Below are 20,622 nucleotides of genomic sequence, written 5' to 3'. Positions count from 1 at the left end.
GAATTGGTGGCGTATGCTGATGATTTGGCGGTTATCGTTGCGGGGAAAACCCTGGAATTGGTAAAGGATAAGACTCGGTATGCCGTTGAAATGATAATAGAGACGCTTCATAACATGGGAATTAGTACAGCAACACAAAAAACTGAAGCAGTAATAATAAATGGGAAAAAAAACATTGAATACATAGAACTGGATGTACAGGGTAGCCAAATCAAAACATCGGACACAGTGAGGTATCTTGGGGTGATGCTAGATAGAGATTTGCTTTTTAGGGCACATGTCAGATACATCACAGATAAAGCATACCAAATGATGAAGCTACTTTACAGATTGATGCCAAAAACAAACGGACCTAGGGCATGTACGAGAAAAACGATCACGAGTGCAGTTGTTTCAGCAGTTCTATATGCGGCCCCAATATGGCACTCAGTTCTGCGATTTAAATACTACAAACAAATGTTAACAAAAATAAACAGAAACCTATCACTCCTGATAACTTCAGCGTACAGAACAGCCCCCACGGAGGCAATCGAAGTACTTGCAAAACTTCCACCCCTGGAACTGAAGATCGAAGAAAGGGTGAATGTACACCAAAGTGGTAGGCAATACAAAGGGGAAGCAAATCAACAACTAATGGAAGCATGGCAAGAACGTTGGGAGAACTACGGAGGATGGACAAAAACGTTTATCAGGGACGTTAGACAATGGACAAACAGAAAGTGGGGAAGTACGAACTACTATACGACACAGGCTTTCACGGGACATGGTATATTTAAAACTTACCTTATGAGGATTAAACGACAAGAGGACGATCGATGTTGGCTATGTGGAATCCAGGACACGCCAGAACATACATTGTTTAACTGCCATTCTTTCGAAGAAATCAGAAGAGAGGCAAGAGCCAAATGCAGTTCAGACATCACCAAAGAAAACATAGGAGATCTTTTGATGAGAAGCAAAGAAGACTGGGAAGCCGTAACAGAAATGATAGAGAGGATCATGAAAGTCAAAGAAGAAACCGAACGACTTAATGATATTTCTCAAATCTAAAATGTGAGAAAAGAAAAATAGAAACAAATAAATGAATTAATAAAAGATATATACATTAGTAATACATTAGTAAAAGGCTGAAAGAAACCAAAAAACACGAGAAGTGTTAAGAGAACAGATTGGAGGGAAGAAAAAAGTCATACCGCTTTCTCCCTGAAGTAATACCGGAAGGTGGTCCCAGGGAGAAATAAAAGCGAAGAGAGGGAAAGGTTTTTAGTGGGTCGGGGGTGCACCAGGATTGATTTTCTCCATCCCCACACTCCCCCAGGCGCCAGAACACCAATGCCTGGGGGGTCTGCGTACAGATTTTCCTAACCTCTATAAAAAAAAAAAAAAAAAAAAAAAAAAGGGTTGGGTTGGGTTGGGTTGGGTTGGGTTGGGTTGGGTTGGGTTGGGTTGGGTTGGGTTGGGTTGGGTTGGGTTGGGTTGGGTTGGGTTGGGTTGGGTTGGGTTGGGTTGGGTTGGGTTGGGTTGGGTTGGGTTGGGTTGGGTTGGGTTGGGTTGGGTTGGGTTGGGTTGGGTTGGGTTGGGTTGGGTTGGGTTGGGTTGGGTTGGGTTGGGTTGGGTTGGGTTCCCCCTTGAGGAGCCGCTGGACCTTGACGCTGGTGGAGGGGGCTCAGACGGCCGTCCAGCCTTGAGCACAAAAGCGCAAGGATGGACGTCTGTCTGCTAAGGACGGCTCGGGCGCTTCACTGAGGCGTCTCCAAAACATGCTTCCCTAAATTCTTCCCTACTTACCCTCTAAGGTAATCCTTCTCCCACGGTCCGCTGCCTGGCAGCAACCACTTCTCCCCTCCGACGCTATTAGGAAACGAGGGCTAGGAGGTTCCTTCATCTTCCCCATCCTTCCACACCTAAAAAGGGAAAAAAAAAAAAAAAAAAAAAAAAAAAAAAAAAAAAAAAAAAAAAAAAAAAAATTGGACCTATCCTATAATGACCCGGCTGGAAATGGAAAAAAAAAAAAAAACAAACAAAAATATGACAGATACAAACAAAGGAATCCAAGTTACGGAGCAGGGGGTCGGATCCCCAGTTCCGGTCGGTGATGGGGGTGCTAGGGCGGGCCCTCCCCGACCGTCAGCCAATAACCGTCAAGTATCAGGGGTAGGAGACCAGGCTCGGATACTTAGCAAAGATACTGGAATAAACACAGACAAAGGACAGACAGCAGAAATGAAAAATAAATTTCTGACAGCTGTATTCTTGCAAAGAAGAAACTCAATTAGTGAAGGCTGTGAGCAGGCAAAAAGAAAGAGGCTAGAGCTCTCAATGGAAGAAGAAAAAAGCCCATACAAACAAAGGGAAAGCCCGGAGGCATTTGTAGTGAATGATGCACTAGAAGCAATTACACAAATCTCCAAGAAAATGGAAAACTACATTGAACAAAACACAAAAAAAGAAATAAAAGAATTAACGATCAAACTAAAACGTCAGGTAGCTGTACTACAAGGAGCCGCAGTCCAGAAATGGCTACAGGCACATAGGTACAGCAAACCAGAAGTTTTGATATTAGACGCAGACACACAAACAAATACACAAGACCTAGGGGGAGGAACACAAACAAGAAACATAGGCACACAAACAGGAGCGTGGATGACGGGAAAGGAGAATATACTTACCCAAATGCCGGAAGAAAGGAACTTAAACTCATGAAGGCAATACAAAAATTTAAAATGGTCAAATAAATGCTACAACAGAACAGAAACTAAGATAGGAAACCCGCTAGACACAAAAGACACCACGGTAAAAGTAGTGCTTGTGGAAAATGATGATATTCCTATGGACAAATACATACAGAGACTATACAGAAACCGATTCCCCGAACTACGTGAAATCGGGGAAGAATATGAAGTGGTAAAGCGAATCACGAAGGTGAAGTACACAAACCGGGTGGACACATCATGCCAGAAAATTGTAAAAATATCACTAAAGGGCACTGAAGAGGACCTTTTCGAAAAACTTATCAGGCTTAAAGAGGATACCGCAGACGATGAACACGTAGCTCTACATCATATCAAGAAATGTAACCTGGAGACTCTCAGAAAAATGTGTGAAATGATTTTCTACGATACGGATACAAATCTGACGATATACACGACAAGCGCAAATGTAAAAGAGGCTGAAATAACTAAAAATAAAGAGCGCTCAACGTGCGCGCTAATAATTGAAGATAAAGAAGACATAAAGACATTGGTGACGGGTATTAAAACAAATTTAATAAATACAGCTGCAAGCAAATCAATAAAATCCCTACGAACTACAAAGGAAGGGAAACTAATAATCGTTACTGAACAAAATAAGGAGGCAGTGAAATACATCAAAGAAGCCGTAAATAAAAAGTTTACAAATGCTAAAATTCGTGTTAGTGGAGTGAGGGAGACAAACTTAAATGAGACCTTTCACGTAAGAGGCATGGAGATTACCACAACGAAAAACGAGATTAGGACAGCAATAGAGGGAAAAGTTGGGGATCTAAATGAAGACGAAATAAAAATAAGCGATTTCAGGCCAAATCGTGATAACACCCTTGCAGCAACTATTAACATAAGTAAGGAGAAGGCGTCAATACTAGCACAGCATCGATACATAAGAATAAGCATGGCGAACTGCAATATAGAAAAAAGGCTGCAAGTTACAAAATGCTCGAAGTGCTGGTCCTACGAACATCACGTGAGGGACTGCGATGGGCCAAACAGGAGTAACTTGTGTTACAGGTGTGGAGAAGAAGGTCATCAGTCAGGAGCATGCGTTAAGGATGAATTTTGTCCCCTGTGCGATACAAAGGGACACAAGTATGGAACAGGGAAATGTACAGCCTTCAAAAGGGCCCTCGCTACCATAAGAAGATCATCATACGCTAAGAACCAAAGAATACACAGCAGTGAGAATGAAAAGACTCGGATAAACGACTATGATAATTCCACGATACATGACAGTAATCAAACCGATAATACTGTTAAAAACACCTGTGATAGAACAACCGACTGTGATAGAACCTGCAATAACCCGGGGACTAGCGACTGTGATACTAGTCTTTCGGACCTACCTGTGATATAAACTCTAGAACCTAAAAAACTTTAAAACTTTAGAACTTACCTATATAAAACTTTTACTTATTTGAACCTACCTGTAATATTTAAAGAAACTTACCTGCGATAAATCTCTAAAACTTTCCTGTGAAAACGTATACCTACTTCCTAGTAGAAAACTTACCTGTGCGATATAACTTCTGTTTGGTGCTAGAAAACATACCTGTGAAAAATTTCTGCCAATACTAAGAAATGTCCCCACTACAAATCAAAATACTACAAGCAAATACGCAAAGAAAAGTTGTTGCAGAGAATCTGGCAGAAGCGATAGCTCAAAGATTGGACTGCGACATGTTATGTATACAGGAACCGAACAAGAAGAAATCAAAAATAAGTGGACCTTATACCTACAAATCAAATGAACCCGATATAAATACGCTGATAAGAATCACAAAAACAAGCAGAAACCAAACGCTTATTTCAAGGATGGAGAGTTTTGACAACTTTACCTGCATCCAGACAGGCAACAATTTTGTCTACTCTGTATACATATCACCAGCCAGTTCCATCCAGACCTTCGAAGAATTCCTTAACACACTCTTTCTTGATGTAAGGCAAAAGCTGTCCCAAAGATCAAAGGGAGTCATTGTGTGTGGAGACTTCAATTCAAAAAATACGGCATGGGGAGGCAACAAAACCGACGCGAGGGGAGAGTTACTACATACAACAATAATGTCCCAAGGTCTAATTATCCTAAATGACGGAAAACTCCCAACTCTGTCCCATGACCCATTTGCCTCCTGGACATTATGGGAAAAACATTCGAAACCATCCTCAATGAGAGACTAAAGACTCAAATCGAGAGAAACGGCGGACTAAACCCGAACCAATTTGGATTCACAAAAGGAAAATCCACAGTAGATCCTATAAAAAAAATTATAGAGCAGGTCAAGAGGGTCCCCAGAGAGATTGTGAGCCTAATTTGTATTGACGTTAAGAACGCGTTCAATACGGCTAAATGGGACATTATTGTTACAAAATTAAAAAGACGAGGTATCGACAATTATTTAGTAAACATGATTATATCCTACTTCGAAAATCGCAAAATTCAAATAACCAGGGAAAGCATCAGTGACGTAGGGGCCGGAGTTCCTCAGGGATCAGTACTAGGACCCACCCTTTGGAATATAATGTACGACAGCGTCATGCAGGAATGTGTCGATATCCCTGTAGAAACCGTATGCTACGCAGACGATTTAGCGGTGCTGATTAGAGCGGCAACAGTTAAACAAACCATTGAGGCAGGGAACAGGGCACTACAAAAAATTAGCCGCTGGATGACAAAAAACGGACTAAGCGTAGCACCTGAAAAAACATCGGCTGTCGTATTCTCTTGGAGCTACGTACACCGAAGAGATATCAGATTTAAGATGGACGACCATGACATAATTCCCCAGAAGACCGTAAAATATCTAGGAGTCACATTGGATTACTGCCTGACCTTCAGCTCACATATTAATACAGTCACTGAAAAGGTTGAGAAAACAACAAAGGCATTAAACGCGCTCCTTCCAAACATAGGAGGCCCATCCAGCTTCAAAAGGAAAGTCATGGCTATGTCCATGCAGTCCATTGCTCTATACGCGGCCCCCGCATGGCACGAAGCCACGAAGATTGCTGGAAATAAAAATAAACTCCTGTCGTGTCAAAGAAAATTTGCATTGAGGTGCATAAGCGCATACCACACAGTCAGCGTAGACGCAGCTCTAGCTATTGCAGGCTTAGTACCAATTACCCTCTTAGCAGAAGAGCGAGCTAATATCTATGCAAGAAATAAGGCAGAGAATCCAACAGAAGTAGAAAAATCCAGAATAGCTTCAGAGGAAAGATTACTAACGCTAGAGAGATGGCAAAGAAACTGGTCAGCGGCAACGGAACAACCGAATGAAAAAAGCAAATGGACAAGACAATTGATGCCGGATATCAGGGTGTGGGCGAATAGGAAACACGGACAGGTGGTTTATGGTATGACACAGTTCCTGACGGGGCACGGCTGTTTTGGGAGCTATTTATTCAAATACAAAAAAAGACAAACACCAACTTGCATGTATGGAGACGCACAAATGGATGACGCTGAACACATGCTGTTTCATTGCGAAAGATTTTCAAGGCTAAGAACGAGTACGGAAATAGAAACAGACACAATCCTAAGAAAGGATAACTTAATAGAGACGATGTTAAAAAATAGAGAAAACTGGAATTATATAAAGAAGATGATGAAAAAAATGGTAGAAATAAAAGAGAAGGAAGAACGGGAAGAAATAGGTTAAACAGAGAGAAAAAAAGACAAAAGCACCCTCACTCTGAGGAATATTTCCTAGGAAACAGTGCCGGAGCGAGGAGGTGCAGGACGGGGTGATGTTTAGTGGGTAGTGGAGATCTTAAACCATCAAAGACTCTGAGTCCCACAGTACTTGATAACAAGTCTACGTAAAGGTATTTTACACCCCATAAAAAAAAAAAAAAAAAAAAAAAAAAAAAAAAAAAAAAAAAGGGTTGGGTTGGGTTGGGTTGGGTTGGGTTGGGTTGGGTTGGGTTGGGTTGGGTTGGGTTGGGTTGGTTGGGTTGGGTTGGGTTGGGTTGGGTTGGGTTGGGTTGGGTTGGGTTGGGTTCCCCCTTGAGGAGCCGCTGGACCTTGACGCTGGTGGAGGGGGCTCAGACGGCCGTCCAGCCTTGAGCACAAAAGCGCAAGGATGGACGTCTGTCTGCTAAGGACGGCTCGGGCGCTTCACTGAGGCGTCTCCAAAACATGCTTCCCTAAATTCTTCCCTACTTACCCTCTAAGGTAATCCTTCTCCCACGGTCCGCTGCCTGGCAGCAACCACTTCTCCCCTCCGACGCTATTAGGAAACGAGGGCTAGGAGGTTCCTTCATCTTCCCCATCCTTCCACACCTAAAAAGGGAAAAAAAAAAAAAAAAAAAAAAAAAAAAAAAAAAAAAAAAAAAATTGGACCTATCCTATAATGACCCGGCTGGAAATGGAAAAAAAAAAAAAAACAAACAAAAATATGACAGATACAAACAAAGGAATCCAAGTTACGGAGCAGGGGGTCGGATCCCCAGTTCCGGTCGGTGATGGGGGTGCTAGGGCGGGCCCTCCCCGACCGTCAGCCAATAACCGTCAAGTATCAGGGGTAGGAGACCAGGCTCGGATACTTAGCAAAGATACTGGAATAAACACAGACAAAGGACAGACAGCAGAAATGAAAAATAAATTTCTGACAGCTGTATTCTTGCAAAGAAGAAACTCAATTAGTGAAGGCTGTGAGCAGGCAAAAAGAAAGAGGCTAGAGCTCTCAATGGAAGAAGAAAAAAGCCCATACAAACAAAGGGAAAGCCCGGAGGCATTTGTAGTGAATGATGCACTAGAAGCAATTACACAAATCTCCAAGAAAATGGAAAACTACATTGAACAAAACACAAAAAAAGAAATAAAAGAATTAACGATCAAACTAAAACGTCAGGTAGCTGTACTACAAGGAGCCGCAGTCCAGAAATGGCTACAGGCACATAGGTACAGCAAACCAGAAGTTTTGATATTAGACGCAGACACACAAACAAATACACAAGACCTAGGGGGAGGAACACAAACAAGAAACATAGGCACACAAACAGGAGCGTGGATGACGGGAAAGGAGAATATACTTACCCAAATGCCGGAAGAAAGGAACTTAAACTCATGGAGGCAATACAAAAATTTAAAATGGTCAAATAAATGCTACAACAGAACAGAAACTAAGATAGGAAACCCGCTAGACACAAAAGACACCACGGTAAAAGTAGTGCTTGTGGAAAATGATGATATTCCTATGGACAAATACATACAGAGACTATACAGAAACCGATTCCCCGAACTACGTGAAATCGGGGAAGAATATGAAGTGGTAAAGCGAATCACGAAGGTGAAGTACACAAACCGGGTGGACACATCATGCCAGAAAATTGTAAAAATATCACTAAAGGGCACTGAAGAGGACCTTTTCGAAAAACTTATCAGGCTTAAAGAGGATACCGCAGACGATGAACACGTAGCTCTACATCATATCAAGAAATGTAACCTGGAGACTCTCAGAAAAATGTGTGAAATGATTTTCTACGATACGGATACAAATCTGACGATATACACGACAAGCGCAAATGTAAAAGAGGCTGAAATAACTAAAAATAAAGAGCGCTCAACGTGCGCGCTAATAATTGAAGATAAAGAAGACATAAAGACATTGGTGACGGGTATTAAAACAAATTTAATAAATACAGCTGCAAGCAAATCAATAAAATCCCTACGAACTACAAAGGAAGGGAAACTAATAATCGTTACTGAACAAAATAAGGAGGCAGTGAAATACATCAAAGAAGCCGTAAATAAAAAGTTTACAAATGCTAAAATTCGTGTTAGTGGAGTGAGGGAGACAAACTTAAATGAGACCTTTCACGTAAGAGGCATGGAGATTACCACAACGAAAAACGAGATTAGGACAGCAATAGAGGGAAAAGTTGGGGATCTAAATGAAGACGAAATAAAAATAAGCGATTTCAGGCCAAATCGTGATAACACCCTTGCAGCAACTATTAACATAAGTAAGGAGAAGGCGTCAATACTAGCACAGCATCGATACATAAGAATAAGCATGGCGAACTGCAATATAGAAAAAAGGCTGCAAGTTACAAAATGCTCGAAGTGCTGGTCCTACGAACATCACGTGAGGGACTGCGATGGGCCAAACAGGAGTAACTTGTGTTACAGGTGTGGAGAAGAAGGTCATCAGTCAGGAGCATGCGTTAAGGATGAATTTTGTCCCCTGTGCGATACAAAGGGACACAAGTATGGAACAGGGAAATGTACAGCCTTCAAAAGGGCCCTCGCTACCATAAGAAGATCATCATACGCTAAGAACCAAAGAATACACAGCAGTGAGAATGAAAAGACTCGGATAAACGACTATGATAATTCCACGATACATGACAGTAATCAAACCGATAATACTGTTAAAAACACCTGTGATAGAACAACCGACTGTGATAGAACCTGCAATAACCCGGGGACTAGCGACTGTGATACTAGTCTTTCGGACCTACCTGTGATATAAACTCTAGAACCTAAAAAACTTTAAAACTTTAGAACTTACCTATATAAAACTTTTACTTATTTGAACCTACCTGTAATATTTAAAGAAACTTACCTGCGATAAATCTCTAAAACTTTCCTGTGAAAACGTATACCTACTTCCTAGTAGAAAACTTACCTGTGCGATATAACTTCTGTTTGGTGCTAGAAAACATACCTGTGAAAAATTTCTGCCAATACTAAGAAATGTCCCCACTACAAATCAAAATACTACAAGCAAATACGCAAAGAAAAGTTGTTGCAGAGAATCTGGCAGAAGCGATAGCTCAAAGATTGGACTGCGACATGTTATGTATACAGGAACCGAACAAGAAGAAATCAAAAATAAGTGGACCTTATACCTACAAATCAAATGAACCCGATATAAATACGCTGATAAGAATCACAAAAACAAGCAGAAACCAAACGCTTATTTCAAGGATGGAGAGTTTTGACAACTTTACCTGCATCCAGACAGGCAACAATTTTGTCTACTCTGTATACATATCACCAGCCAGTTCCATCCAGACCTTCGAAGAATTCCTTAACACACTCTTTCTTGATGTAAGGCAAAAGCTGTCCCAAAGATCAAAGGGAGTCATTGTGTGTGGAGACTTCAATTCAAAAAATACGGCATGGGGAGGCAACAAAACCGACGCGAGGGGAGAGTTACTACATACAACAATAATGTCCCAAGGTCTAATTATCCTAAATGACGGAAAACTCCCAACTCTGTCCCATGACCCATTTGCCTCCTGGACATTATGGGAAAAACATTCGAAACCATCCTCAATGAGAGACTAAAGACTCAAATCGAGAGAAACGGCGGACTAAACCCGAACCAATTTGGATTCACAAAAGGAAAATCCACAGTAGATCCTATAAAAAAAATTATAGAGCAGGTCAAGAGGGTCCCCAGAGAGATTGTGAGCCTAATTTGTATTGACGTTAAGAACGCGTTCAATACGGCTAAATGGGACATTATTGTTACAAAATTAAAAAGACGAGGTATCGACAATTATTTAGTAAACATGATTATATCCTACTTCGAAAATCGCAAAATTCAAATAACCAGGGAAAGCATCAGTGACGTAGGGGCCGGAGTTCCTCAGGGATCAGTACTAGGACCCACCCTTTGGAATATAATGTACGACAGCGTCATGCAGGAATGTGTCGATATCCCTGTAGAAACCGTATGCTACGCAGACGATTTAGCGGTGCTGATTAGAGCGGCAACAGTTAAACAAACCATTGAGGCAGGGAACAGGGCACTACAAAAAATTAGCCGCTGGATGACAAAAAACGGACTAAGCGTAGCACCTGAAAAAACATCGGCTGTCGTATTCTCTTGGAGCTACGTACACCGAAGAGATATCAGATTTAAGATGGACGACCATGACATAATTCCCCAGAAGACCGTAAAATATCTAGGAGTCACATTGGATTACTGCCTGACCTTCAGCTCACATATTAATACAGTCACTGAAAAGGTTGAGAAAACAACAAAGGCATTAAACGCGCTCCTTCCAAACATAGGAGGCCCATCCAGCTTCAAAAGGAAAGTCATGGCTATGTCCATGCAGTCCATTGCTCTATACGCGGCCCCCGCATGGCACGAAGCCACGAAGATTGCTGGAAATAAAAATAAACTCCTGTCGTGTCAAAGAAAATTTGCATTGAGGTGCATAAGCGCATACCACACAGTCAGCGTAGACGCAGCTCTAGCTATTGCAGGCTTAGTACCAATTACCCTCTTAGCAGAAGAGCGAGCTAATATCTATGCAAGAAATAAGGCAGAGAATCCAACAGAAGTAGAAAAATCCAGAATAGCTTCAGAGGAAAGATTACTAACGCTAGAGAGATGGCAAAGAAACTGGTCAGCGGCAACGGAACAACCGAATGAAAAAAGCAAATGGACAAGACAATTGATGCCGGATATCAGGGTGTGGGCGAATAGGAAACACGGACAGGTGGTTTATGGTATGACACAGTTCCTGACGGGGCACGGCTGTTTTGGGAGCTATTTATTCAAATACAAAAAAAGACAAACACCAACTTGCATGTATGGAGACGCACAAATGGATGACGCTGAACACATGCTGTTTCATTGCGAAAGATTTTCAAGGCTAAGAACGAGTACGGAAATAGAAACAGACACAATCCTAAGAAAGGATAACTTAATAGAGACGATGTTAAAAAATAGAGAAAACTGGAATTATATAAAGAAGATGATGAAAAAAATGGTAGAAATAAAAGAGAAGGAAGAACGGGAAGAAATAGGTTAAACAGAGAGAAAAAAAGACAAAAGCACCCTCACTCTGAGGAATATTTCCTAGGAAACAGTGCCGGAGCGAGGAGGTGCAGGACGGGGTGATGTTTAGTGGGTAGTGGAGATCTTAAACCATCAAAGACTCTGAGTCCCACAGTACTTGATAACAAGTCTACGTAAAGGTATTTTACACCCCATAAAAAAAAAAAAAAAAAAAAAAAAAAAAAAAAAAAAAAAAAAAAAAAAAGGGTTGGGTTGGGTTGGGTTGGGTTGGGTTGGGTTGGGTTGGGTTGGGTTGGGTTGGGTTGGGTTGGGTTGGGTTGGGTTGGGTTGGGTTGGGTTGGGTTGGGTTGGGTTGGGTTGGGTTGGGTTGGGTTGGGTTGGGTTGGGTTGGGTTGGGTTGGGTTGGGTTGGGTTGGGTTGGGTTCCCCCTTGAGGAGCCGCTGGACCTTGACGCTGGTGGAGGGGGCTCAGACGGCCGTCCAGCCTTGAGCACAAAAGCGCAAGGATGGACGTCTGTCTGCTAAGGACGGCTCGGGCGCTTCACTGAGGCGTCTCCAAAACATGCTTCCCTAAATTCTTCCCTACTTACCCTCTAAGGTAATCCTTCTCCCACGGTCCGCTGCCTGGCAGCAACCACTTCTCCCCTCCGACGCTATTAGGAAACGAGGGCTAGGAGGTTCCTTCATCTTCCCCATCCTTCCACACCTAAAAAGGGAAAAAAAAAAAAAAAAAAAAAAAAAAAAAAAAAAAAAAAAAAAAAAAAAAAATTGGACCTATCCTATAATGACCCGGCTGGAAATGGAAAAAAAAAAAAAAACAAACAAAAATATGACAGATACAAACAAAGGAATCCAAGTTACGGAGCAGGGGGTCGGATCCCCAGTTCCGGTCGGTGATGGGGGTGCTAGGGCGGGCCCTCCCCGACCGTCAGCCAATAACCGTCAAGTATCAGGGGTAGGAGACCAGGCTCGGATACTTAGCAAAGATACTGGAATAAACACAGACAAAGGACAGACAGCAGAAATGAAAAATAAATTTCTGACAGCTGTATTCTTGCAAAGAAGAAACTCAATTAGTGAAGGCTGTGAGCAGGCAAAAAGAAAGAGGCTAGAGCTCTCAATGGAAGAAGAAAAAAGCCCATACAAACAAAGGGAAAGCCCGGAGGCATTTGTAGTGAATGATGCACTAGAAGCAATTACACAAATCTCCAAGAAAATGGAAAACTACATTGAACAAAACACAAAAAAAGAAATAAAAGAATTAACGATCAAACTAAAACGTCAGGTAGCTGTACTACAAGGAGCCGCAGTCCAGAAATGGCTACAGGCACATAGGTACAGCAAACCAGAAGTTTTGATATTAGACGCAGACACACAAACAAATACACAAGACCTAGGGGGAGGAACACAAACAAGAAACATAGGCACACAAACAGGAGCGTGGATGACGGGAAAGGAGAATATACTTACCCAAATGCCGGAAGAAAGGAACTTAAACTCATGAAGGCAATACAAAAATTTAAAATGGTCAAATAAATGCTACAACAGAACAGAAACTAAGATAGGAAACCCGCTAGACACAAAAGACACCACGGTAAAAGTAGTGCTTGTGGAAAATGATGATATTCCTATGGACAAATACATACAGAGACTATACAGAAACCGATTCCCCGAACTACGTGAAATCGGGGAAGAATATGAAGTGGTAAAGCGAATCACGAAGGTGAAGTACACAAACCGGGTGGACACATCATGCCAGAAAATTGTAAAAATATCACTAAAGGGCACTGAAGAGGACCTTTTCGAAAAACTTATCAGGCTTAAAGAGGATACCGCAGACGATGAACACGTAGCTCTACATCATATCAAGAAATGTAACCTGGAGACTCTCAGAAAAATGTGTGAAATGATTTTCTACGATACGGATACAAATCTGACGATATACACGACAAGCGCAAATGTAAAAGAGGCTGAAATAACTAAAAATAAAGAGCGCTCAACGTGCGCGCTAATAATTGAAGATAAAGAAGACATAAAGACATTGGTGACGGGTATTAAAACAAATTTAATAAATACAGCTGCAAGCAAATCAATAAAATCCCTACGAACTACAAAGGAAGGGAAACTAATAATCGTTACTGAACAAAATAAGGAGGCAGTGAAATACATCAAAGAAGCCGTAAATAAAAAGTTTACAAATGCTAAAATTCGTGTTAGTGGAGTGAGGGAGACAAACTTAAATGAGACCTTTCACGTAAGAGGCATGGAGATTACCACAACGAAAAACGAGATTAGGACAGCAATAGAGGGAAAAGTTGGGGATCTAAATGAAGACGAAATAAAAATAAGCGATTTCAGGCCAAATCGTGATAACACCCTTGCAGCAACTATTAACATAAGTAAGGAGAAGGCGTCAATACTAGCACAGCATCGATACATAAGAATAAGCATGGCGAACTGCAATATAGAAAAAAGGCTGCAAGTTACAAAATGCTCGAAGTGCTGGTCCTACGAACATCACGTGAGGGACTGCGATGGGCCAAACAGGAGTAACTTGTGTTACAGGTGTGGAGAAGAAGGTCATCAGTCAGGAGCATGCGTTAAGGATGAATTTTGTCCCCTGTGCGATACAAAGGGACACAAGTATGGAACAGGGAAATGTACAGCCTTCAAAAGGGCCCTCGCTACCATAAGAAGATCATCATACGCTAAGAACCAAAGAATACACAGCAGTGAGAATGAAAAGACTCGGATAAACGACTATGATAATTCCACGATACATGACAGTAATCAAACCGATAATACTGTTAAAAACACCTGTGATAGAACAACCGACTGTGATAGAACCTGCAATAACCCGGGGACTAGCGACTGTGATACTAGTCTTTCGGACCTACCTGTGATATAAACTCTAGAACCTAAAAAACTTTAAAACTTTAGAACTTACCTATATAAAACTTTTACTTATTTGAACCTACCTGTAATATTTAAAGAAACTTACCTGCGATAAATCTCTAAAACTTTCCTGTGAAAACGTATACCTACTTCCTAGTAGAAAACTTACCTGTGCGATATAACTTCTGTTTGGTGCTAGAAAACATACCTGTGAAAAATTTCTGCCAATACTAAGAAATGTCCCCACTACAAATCAAAATACTACAAGCAAATACGCAAAGAAAAGTTGTTGCAGAGAATCTGGCAGAAGCGATAGCTCAAAGATTGGACTGCGACATGTTATGTATACAGGAACCGAACAAGAAGAAATCAAAAATAAGTGGACCTTATACCTACAAATCAAATGAACCCGATATAAATACGCTGATAAGAATCACAAAAACAAGCAGAAACCAAACGCTTATTTCAAGGATGGAGAGTTTTGACAACTTTACCTGCATCCAGACAGGCAACAATTTTGTCTACTCTGTATACATATCACCAGCCAGTTCCATCCAGACCTTCGAAGAATTCCTTAACACACTCTTTCTTGATGTAAGGCAAAAGCTGTCCCAAAGATCAAAGGGAGTCATTGTGTGTGGAGACTTCAATTCAAAAAATACGGCATGGGGAGGCAACAAAACCGACGCGAGGGGAGAGTTACTACATACAACAATAATGTCCCAAGGTCTAATTATCCTAAATGACGGAAAACTCCCAACTCTGTCCCATGACCCATTTGCCTCCTGGACATTATGGGAAAAACATTCGAAACCATCCTCAATGAGAGACTAAAGACTCAAATCGAGAGAAACGGCGGACTAAACCCGAACCAATTTGGATTCACAAAAGGAAAATCCACAGTAGATCCTATAAAAAAAATTATAGAGCAGGTCAAGAGGGTCCCCAGAGAGATTGTGAGCCTAATTTGTATTGACGTTAAGAACGCGTTCAATACGGCTAAATGGGACATTATTGTTACAAAATTAAAAAGACGAGGTATCGACAATTATTTAGTAAACATGATTATATCCTACTTCGAAAATCGCAAAATTCAAATAACCAGGGAAAGCATCAGTGACGTAGGGGCCGGAGTTCCTCAGGGATCAGTACTAGGACCCACCCTTTGGAATATAATGTACGACAGCGTCATGCAGGAATGTGTCGATATCCCTGTAGAAACCGTATGCTACGCAGACGATTTAGCGGTGCTGATTAGAGCGGCAACAGTTAAACAAACCATTGAGGCAGGGAACAGGGCACTACAAAAAATTAGCCGCTGGATGACAAAAAACGGACTAAGCGTAGCACCTGAAAAAACATCGGCTGTCGTATTCTCTTGGAGCTACGTACACCGAAGAGATATCAGATTTAAGATGGACGACCATGACATAATTCCCCAGAAGACCGTAAAATATCTAGGAGTCACATTGGATTACTGCCTGACCTTCAGCTCACATATTAATACAGTCACTGAAAAGGTTGAGAAAACAACAAAGGCATTAAACGCGCTCCTTCCAAACATAGGAGGCCCATCCAGCTTCAAAAGGAAAGTCATGGCTATGTCCATGCAGTCCATTGCTCTATACGCGGCCCCCGCATGGCACGAAGCCACGAAGATTGCTGGAAATAAAAATAAACTCCTGTCGTGTCAAAGAAAATTTGCATTGAGGTGCATAAGCGCATACCACACAGTCAGCGTAGACGCAGCTCTAGCTATTGCAGGCTTAGTACCAATTACCCTCTTAGCAGAAGAGCGAGCTAATATCTATGCAAGAAATAAGGCAGAGAATCCAACAGAAGTAGAAAAATCCAGAATAGCTTCAGAGGAAAGATTACTAACGCTAGAGAGATGGCAAAGAAACTGGTCAGCGGCAACGGAACAACCGAATGAAAAAAGCAAATGGACAAGACAATTGATGCCGGATATCAGGGTGTGGGCGAATAGGAAACACGGACAGGTGGTTTATGGTATGACACAGTTCCTGACGGGGCACGGCTGTTTTGGGAGCTATTTATTCAAATACAAAAAAAGACAAACACCAACTTGCATGTATGGAGACGCACAAATGGATGACGCTGAACACATGCTGTTTCATTGCGAAAGATTTTCAAGGCTAAGAACGAGTACGGAAATAGAAACAGACACAATCCTAAGAAAGGATAACTTAATAGAGACGATGTTAAAAAATAGAGAAAACTGGAATTATATAAAGAAGATGATGAAAAAAATGGTAGAAATAAAAGAGAAGGAAGAACGGGAAGAAATAGGTTAAACAGAGAGAAAAAAAGACAAAAGCACCCTCACTCTGAGGAATATTTCCTAGGAAACAGTGCCGGAGCGAGGAGGTGCAGGACGGGGTGATGTTTAGTGGGTAGTGGAGATCTTAAACCATCAAAGACTCTGAGTCCCACAGTACTTGATAACAAGTCTACGTAAAGGTATTTTACACCCCATAAAAAAAAAAAAAAAAAAAAAAAAAAAAAAAAAAAAAAAAAAGGGTTGGGTTGGGTTGGGTTGGTTGGGTTGGGTTGGGTTGGGTTGGGTTGGGTTGGGTTGGGTTGGGTTGGGTTGGGTTGGGTTGGGTTGGGTTGGGTTGGGTTGGGTTGGGTTCCCCCTTGAGGAGCCGCTGGACCTTGACGCTGGTGGAGGGGGCTCAGACGGCCGTCCAGCCTTGAGCACAAAAGCGCAAGGATGGACGTCTGTCTGCTAAGGACGGCTCGGGCGCTTCACTGAGGCGTCTCCAAAACATGCTTCCCTAAATTCTTCCCTACTTACCCTCTAAGGTAATCCTTCTCCCACGGTCCGCTGCCTGGCAGCAACCACTTCTCCCCTCCGACGCTATTAGGAAACGAGGGCTAGGAGGTTCCTTCATCTTCCCCATCCTTCCACACCTAAAAAGGGAAAAAAAAAAAAAAAAAAAAAAAAAAAAAAAAAAAAAAAAAAAATTGGACCTATCCTATAATGACCCGGCTGGAAATGGAAAAAAAAAAAAAACAAACAAAAATATGACAGATACAAACAAAGGAATCCAAGTTACGGAGCAGGGGGTCGGATCCCCAGTTCCGGTCGGTGATGGGGGTGCTAGGGCGGGCCCTCCCCGACCGTCAGCCAATAACCGTCAAGTATCAGGGGTAGGAGACCAGGCTCGGATACTTAGCAAAGATACTGGAATAAACACAGACAAAGGACAGACAGCAGAAATGAAAAATAAATTTCTGACAGCTGTATTCTTGCAAAGAAGAAACTCAATTAGTGAAGGCTGTGAGCAGGCAAAAAGAAAGAGGCTAGAGCTCTCAATGGAAGAAGAAAAAAGCCCATACAAACAAAGGGAAAGCCCGGAGGCATTTGTAGTGAATGATGCACTAGAAGCAATTACACAAATCTCCAAGAAAATGGAAAACTACATTGAACAAAACACAAAAAAAGAAATAAAAGAATTAACGATCAAACTAAAACGTCAGGTAGCTGTACTACAAGGAGCCGCAGTCCAGAAATGGCTACAGGCACATAGGTACAGCAAACCAGAAGTTTTGATATTAGACGCAGACACACAAACAAATACACAAGACCTAGGGGGAGGAACACAAACAAGAAACATAGGCACACAAACAGGAGCGTGGATGACGGGAAAGGAGAATATACTTACCCAAATGCCGGAAGAAAGGAACTTAAACTCATGGAGGCAATACAAAAATTTAAAATGGTCAAATAAATGCTACAACAGAACAGAAACTAAGATAGGAAACCCGCTAGACACAAAAGACACCACGGTAAAAGTAGTGCTTGTGGAAAATGATGATATTCCTATGGACAAATACATACAGAGACTATACAGAAACCGATTCCCCGAACTACGTGAAATCGGGGAAGAATATGAAGTGGTAAAGCGAATCACGAAGGTGAAGTACACAAACCGGGTGGACACATCATGCCAGAAAATTGTAAAAATATCACTAAAGGGCACTGAAGAGGACCTTTTCGAAAAACTTATCAGGCTTAAAGAGGATACCGCAGACGATGAACACGTAGCTCTACATCATATCAAGAAATGTAACCTGGAGACTCTCAGAAAAATGTGTGAAATGATTTTCTACGATACGGATACAAATCTGACGATATACACGACAAGCGCAAATGTAAAAGAGGCTGAAATAACTAAAAATAAAGAGCGCTCAACGTGCGCGCTAATAATTGAAGATAAAGAAGACATAAAGACATTGGTGACGGGTATTAAAACAAATTTAATAAATACAGCTGCAAGCAAATCAATAAAATCCCTACGAACTACAAAGGAAGGGAAACTAATAATCGTTACTGAACAAAATAAGGAGGCAGTGAAATACATCAAAGAAGCCGTAAATAAAAAGTTTACAAATGCTAAAATTCGTGTTAGTGGAGTGAGGGAGACAAACTTAAATGAGACCTTTCACGTAAGAGGCATGGAGATTACCACAACGAAAAACGAGATTAGGACAGCAATAGAGGGAAAAGTTGGGGATCTAAATGAAGACGAAATAAAAATAAGCGATTTCAGGCCAAATCGTGATAACACCCTTGCAGCAACTATTAACATAAGTAAGGAGAAGGCGTCAATACTAGCACAGCATCGATACATAAGAATAAGCATGGCGAACTGCAATATAGAAAAAAGGCTGCAAGTTACAAAATGCTCGAAGTGCTGGTCCTACGAACATCACGTGAGGGACTGCGATGGGCCAAACAGGAGTAACTTGTGTTACAGGTGTGGAGAAGAAGGTCATCAGTCAGGAGCATGCGTTAAGGATGAATTTTGTCCCCTGTGCGATACAAAGGGACACAAGTATGGAACAGGGAAATGTACAGCCTTCAAAAGGGCCCTCGCTACCATAAGAAGATCATCATACGCTAAGAACCAAAGAATACACAGCAGTGAGAATGAAAAGACTCGGATAAACGACTATGATAATTCCACGATACATGACAGTAATCAAACCGATAATACTGTTAAAAACACCTGTGATAGAACAACCGACTGTGATAGAACCTGCAATAACCCGGGGACTAGCGACTGTGATACTAGTCTTTCGGACCTACCTGTGATATAAACTCTAGAACCTAAAAAACTTTAAAACTTTAGAACTTACCTATATAAAACTTTTACTTATTTGAACCTACCTGTAATATTTAAAGAAACTTACCTGCGATAAATCTCTAAAACTTTCCTGTGAAAACGTATACCTACTTCCTAGTAGAAAACTTACCTGTGCGATATAACTTCTGTTTGGTGCTAGAAAACATACCTGTGAAAAATTTCTGCCAATACTAAGAAATGTCCCCACTACAAATCAAAATACTACAAGCAAATACGCAAAGAAAAGTTGTTGCAGAGAATCTGGCAGAAGCGATAGCTCAAAGATTGGACTGCGACATGTTATGTATACAGGAACCGAACAAGAAGAAATCAAAAATAAGTGGACCTTATACCTACAAATCAAATGAACCCGATATAAATACGCTGATAAGAATCACAAAAACAAGCAGAAACCAAACGCTTATTTCAAGGATGGAGAGTTTTGACAACTTTACCTGCATCCAGACAGGCAACAATTTTGTCTACTCTGTATACATATCACCAGCCAGTTCCATCCAGACCTTCGAAGAATTCCTTAACACACTCTTTCTTGATGTAAGGCAAAAGCTGTCCCAAAGATCAAAGGGAGTCATTGTGTGTGGAGACTTCAATTCAAAAAATACGGCATGGGGAGGCAACAAAACCGACGCGAGGGGAGAGTTACTACATACAACAATAATGTCCCAAGGTCTAATTATCCTAAATGACGGAAAACTCCCAACTCTGTCCCATGACCCATTTGCCTCCTGGACATTATGGGAAAAACATTCGAAACCATCCTCAATGAGAGACTAAAGACTCAAATCGAGAGAAACGGCGGACTAAACCCGAACCAATTTGGATTCACAAAAGGAAAATCCACAGTAGATCCTATAAAAAAAATTATAGAGCAGGTCAAGAGGGTCCCCAGAGAGATTGTGAGCCTAATTTGTATTGACGTTAAGAACGCGTTCAATACGGCTAAATGGGACATTATTGTTACAAAATTAAAAAGACGAGGTATCGACAATTATTTAGTAAACATGATTATATCCTACTTCGAAAATCGCAAAATTCAAAT

General features: G+C 41.4%; 1 protein-coding gene across 2 annotated transcripts; it reads left to right on the top strand.

Annotated features, from left to right (window-relative positions):
* The first annotated feature begins 1,611 nt into the window (after nucleotides 1–1,611).
* Nucleotides 1,612–20,616, top strand: LOC126743597 (uncharacterized). 2 transcript variants are annotated; one of them, XM_050450763.1, is made up of 2 exons: nucleotides 1,612–1,973; nucleotides 17,404–20,616. In XM_050450763.1, exon 2 carries the CDS (start codon nucleotides 17,458–17,460, stop codon nucleotides 19,534–19,536), a length of 2,079 nt encoding a protein of 692 aa, XP_050306720.1. In that variant the 5' UTR covers nucleotides 1,612–1,973; nucleotides 17,404–17,457; the 3' UTR covers nucleotides 19,537–20,616. The 2 variants fall into 2 exon arrangements, with proteins under 2 accessions (XP_050306720.1, XP_050306719.1); XM_050450762.1 differs by lacking the exon at nucleotides 1,612–1,973 and adding an exon at nucleotides 12,221–12,288.
* The last annotated feature ends 6 nt before the right edge of the window (nucleotides 20,617–20,622 follow it).

Source organism: Anthonomus grandis, chromosome 13 (genome assembly GCF_022605725.1).
Source record: "Anthonomus grandis grandis chromosome 13, icAntGran1.3, whole genome shotgun sequence".
Classification (NCBI taxonomy): domain Eukaryota; kingdom Metazoa; phylum Arthropoda; class Insecta; order Coleoptera; family Curculionidae; genus Anthonomus; species Anthonomus grandis.
Note: the sequence above shows the minus strand (reverse complement) of the source record. Positions and strands in the feature narration are given on the sequence as shown.

Excerpts from the sequence above, each read along its gene's own strand:
- LOC126743597 (XM_050450763.1), top strand. The coding sequence starts at position 17,458 with ATGACAGATACAAACAAAGGAATCCAAGTTACGGAGCAGGGGGTCGGA.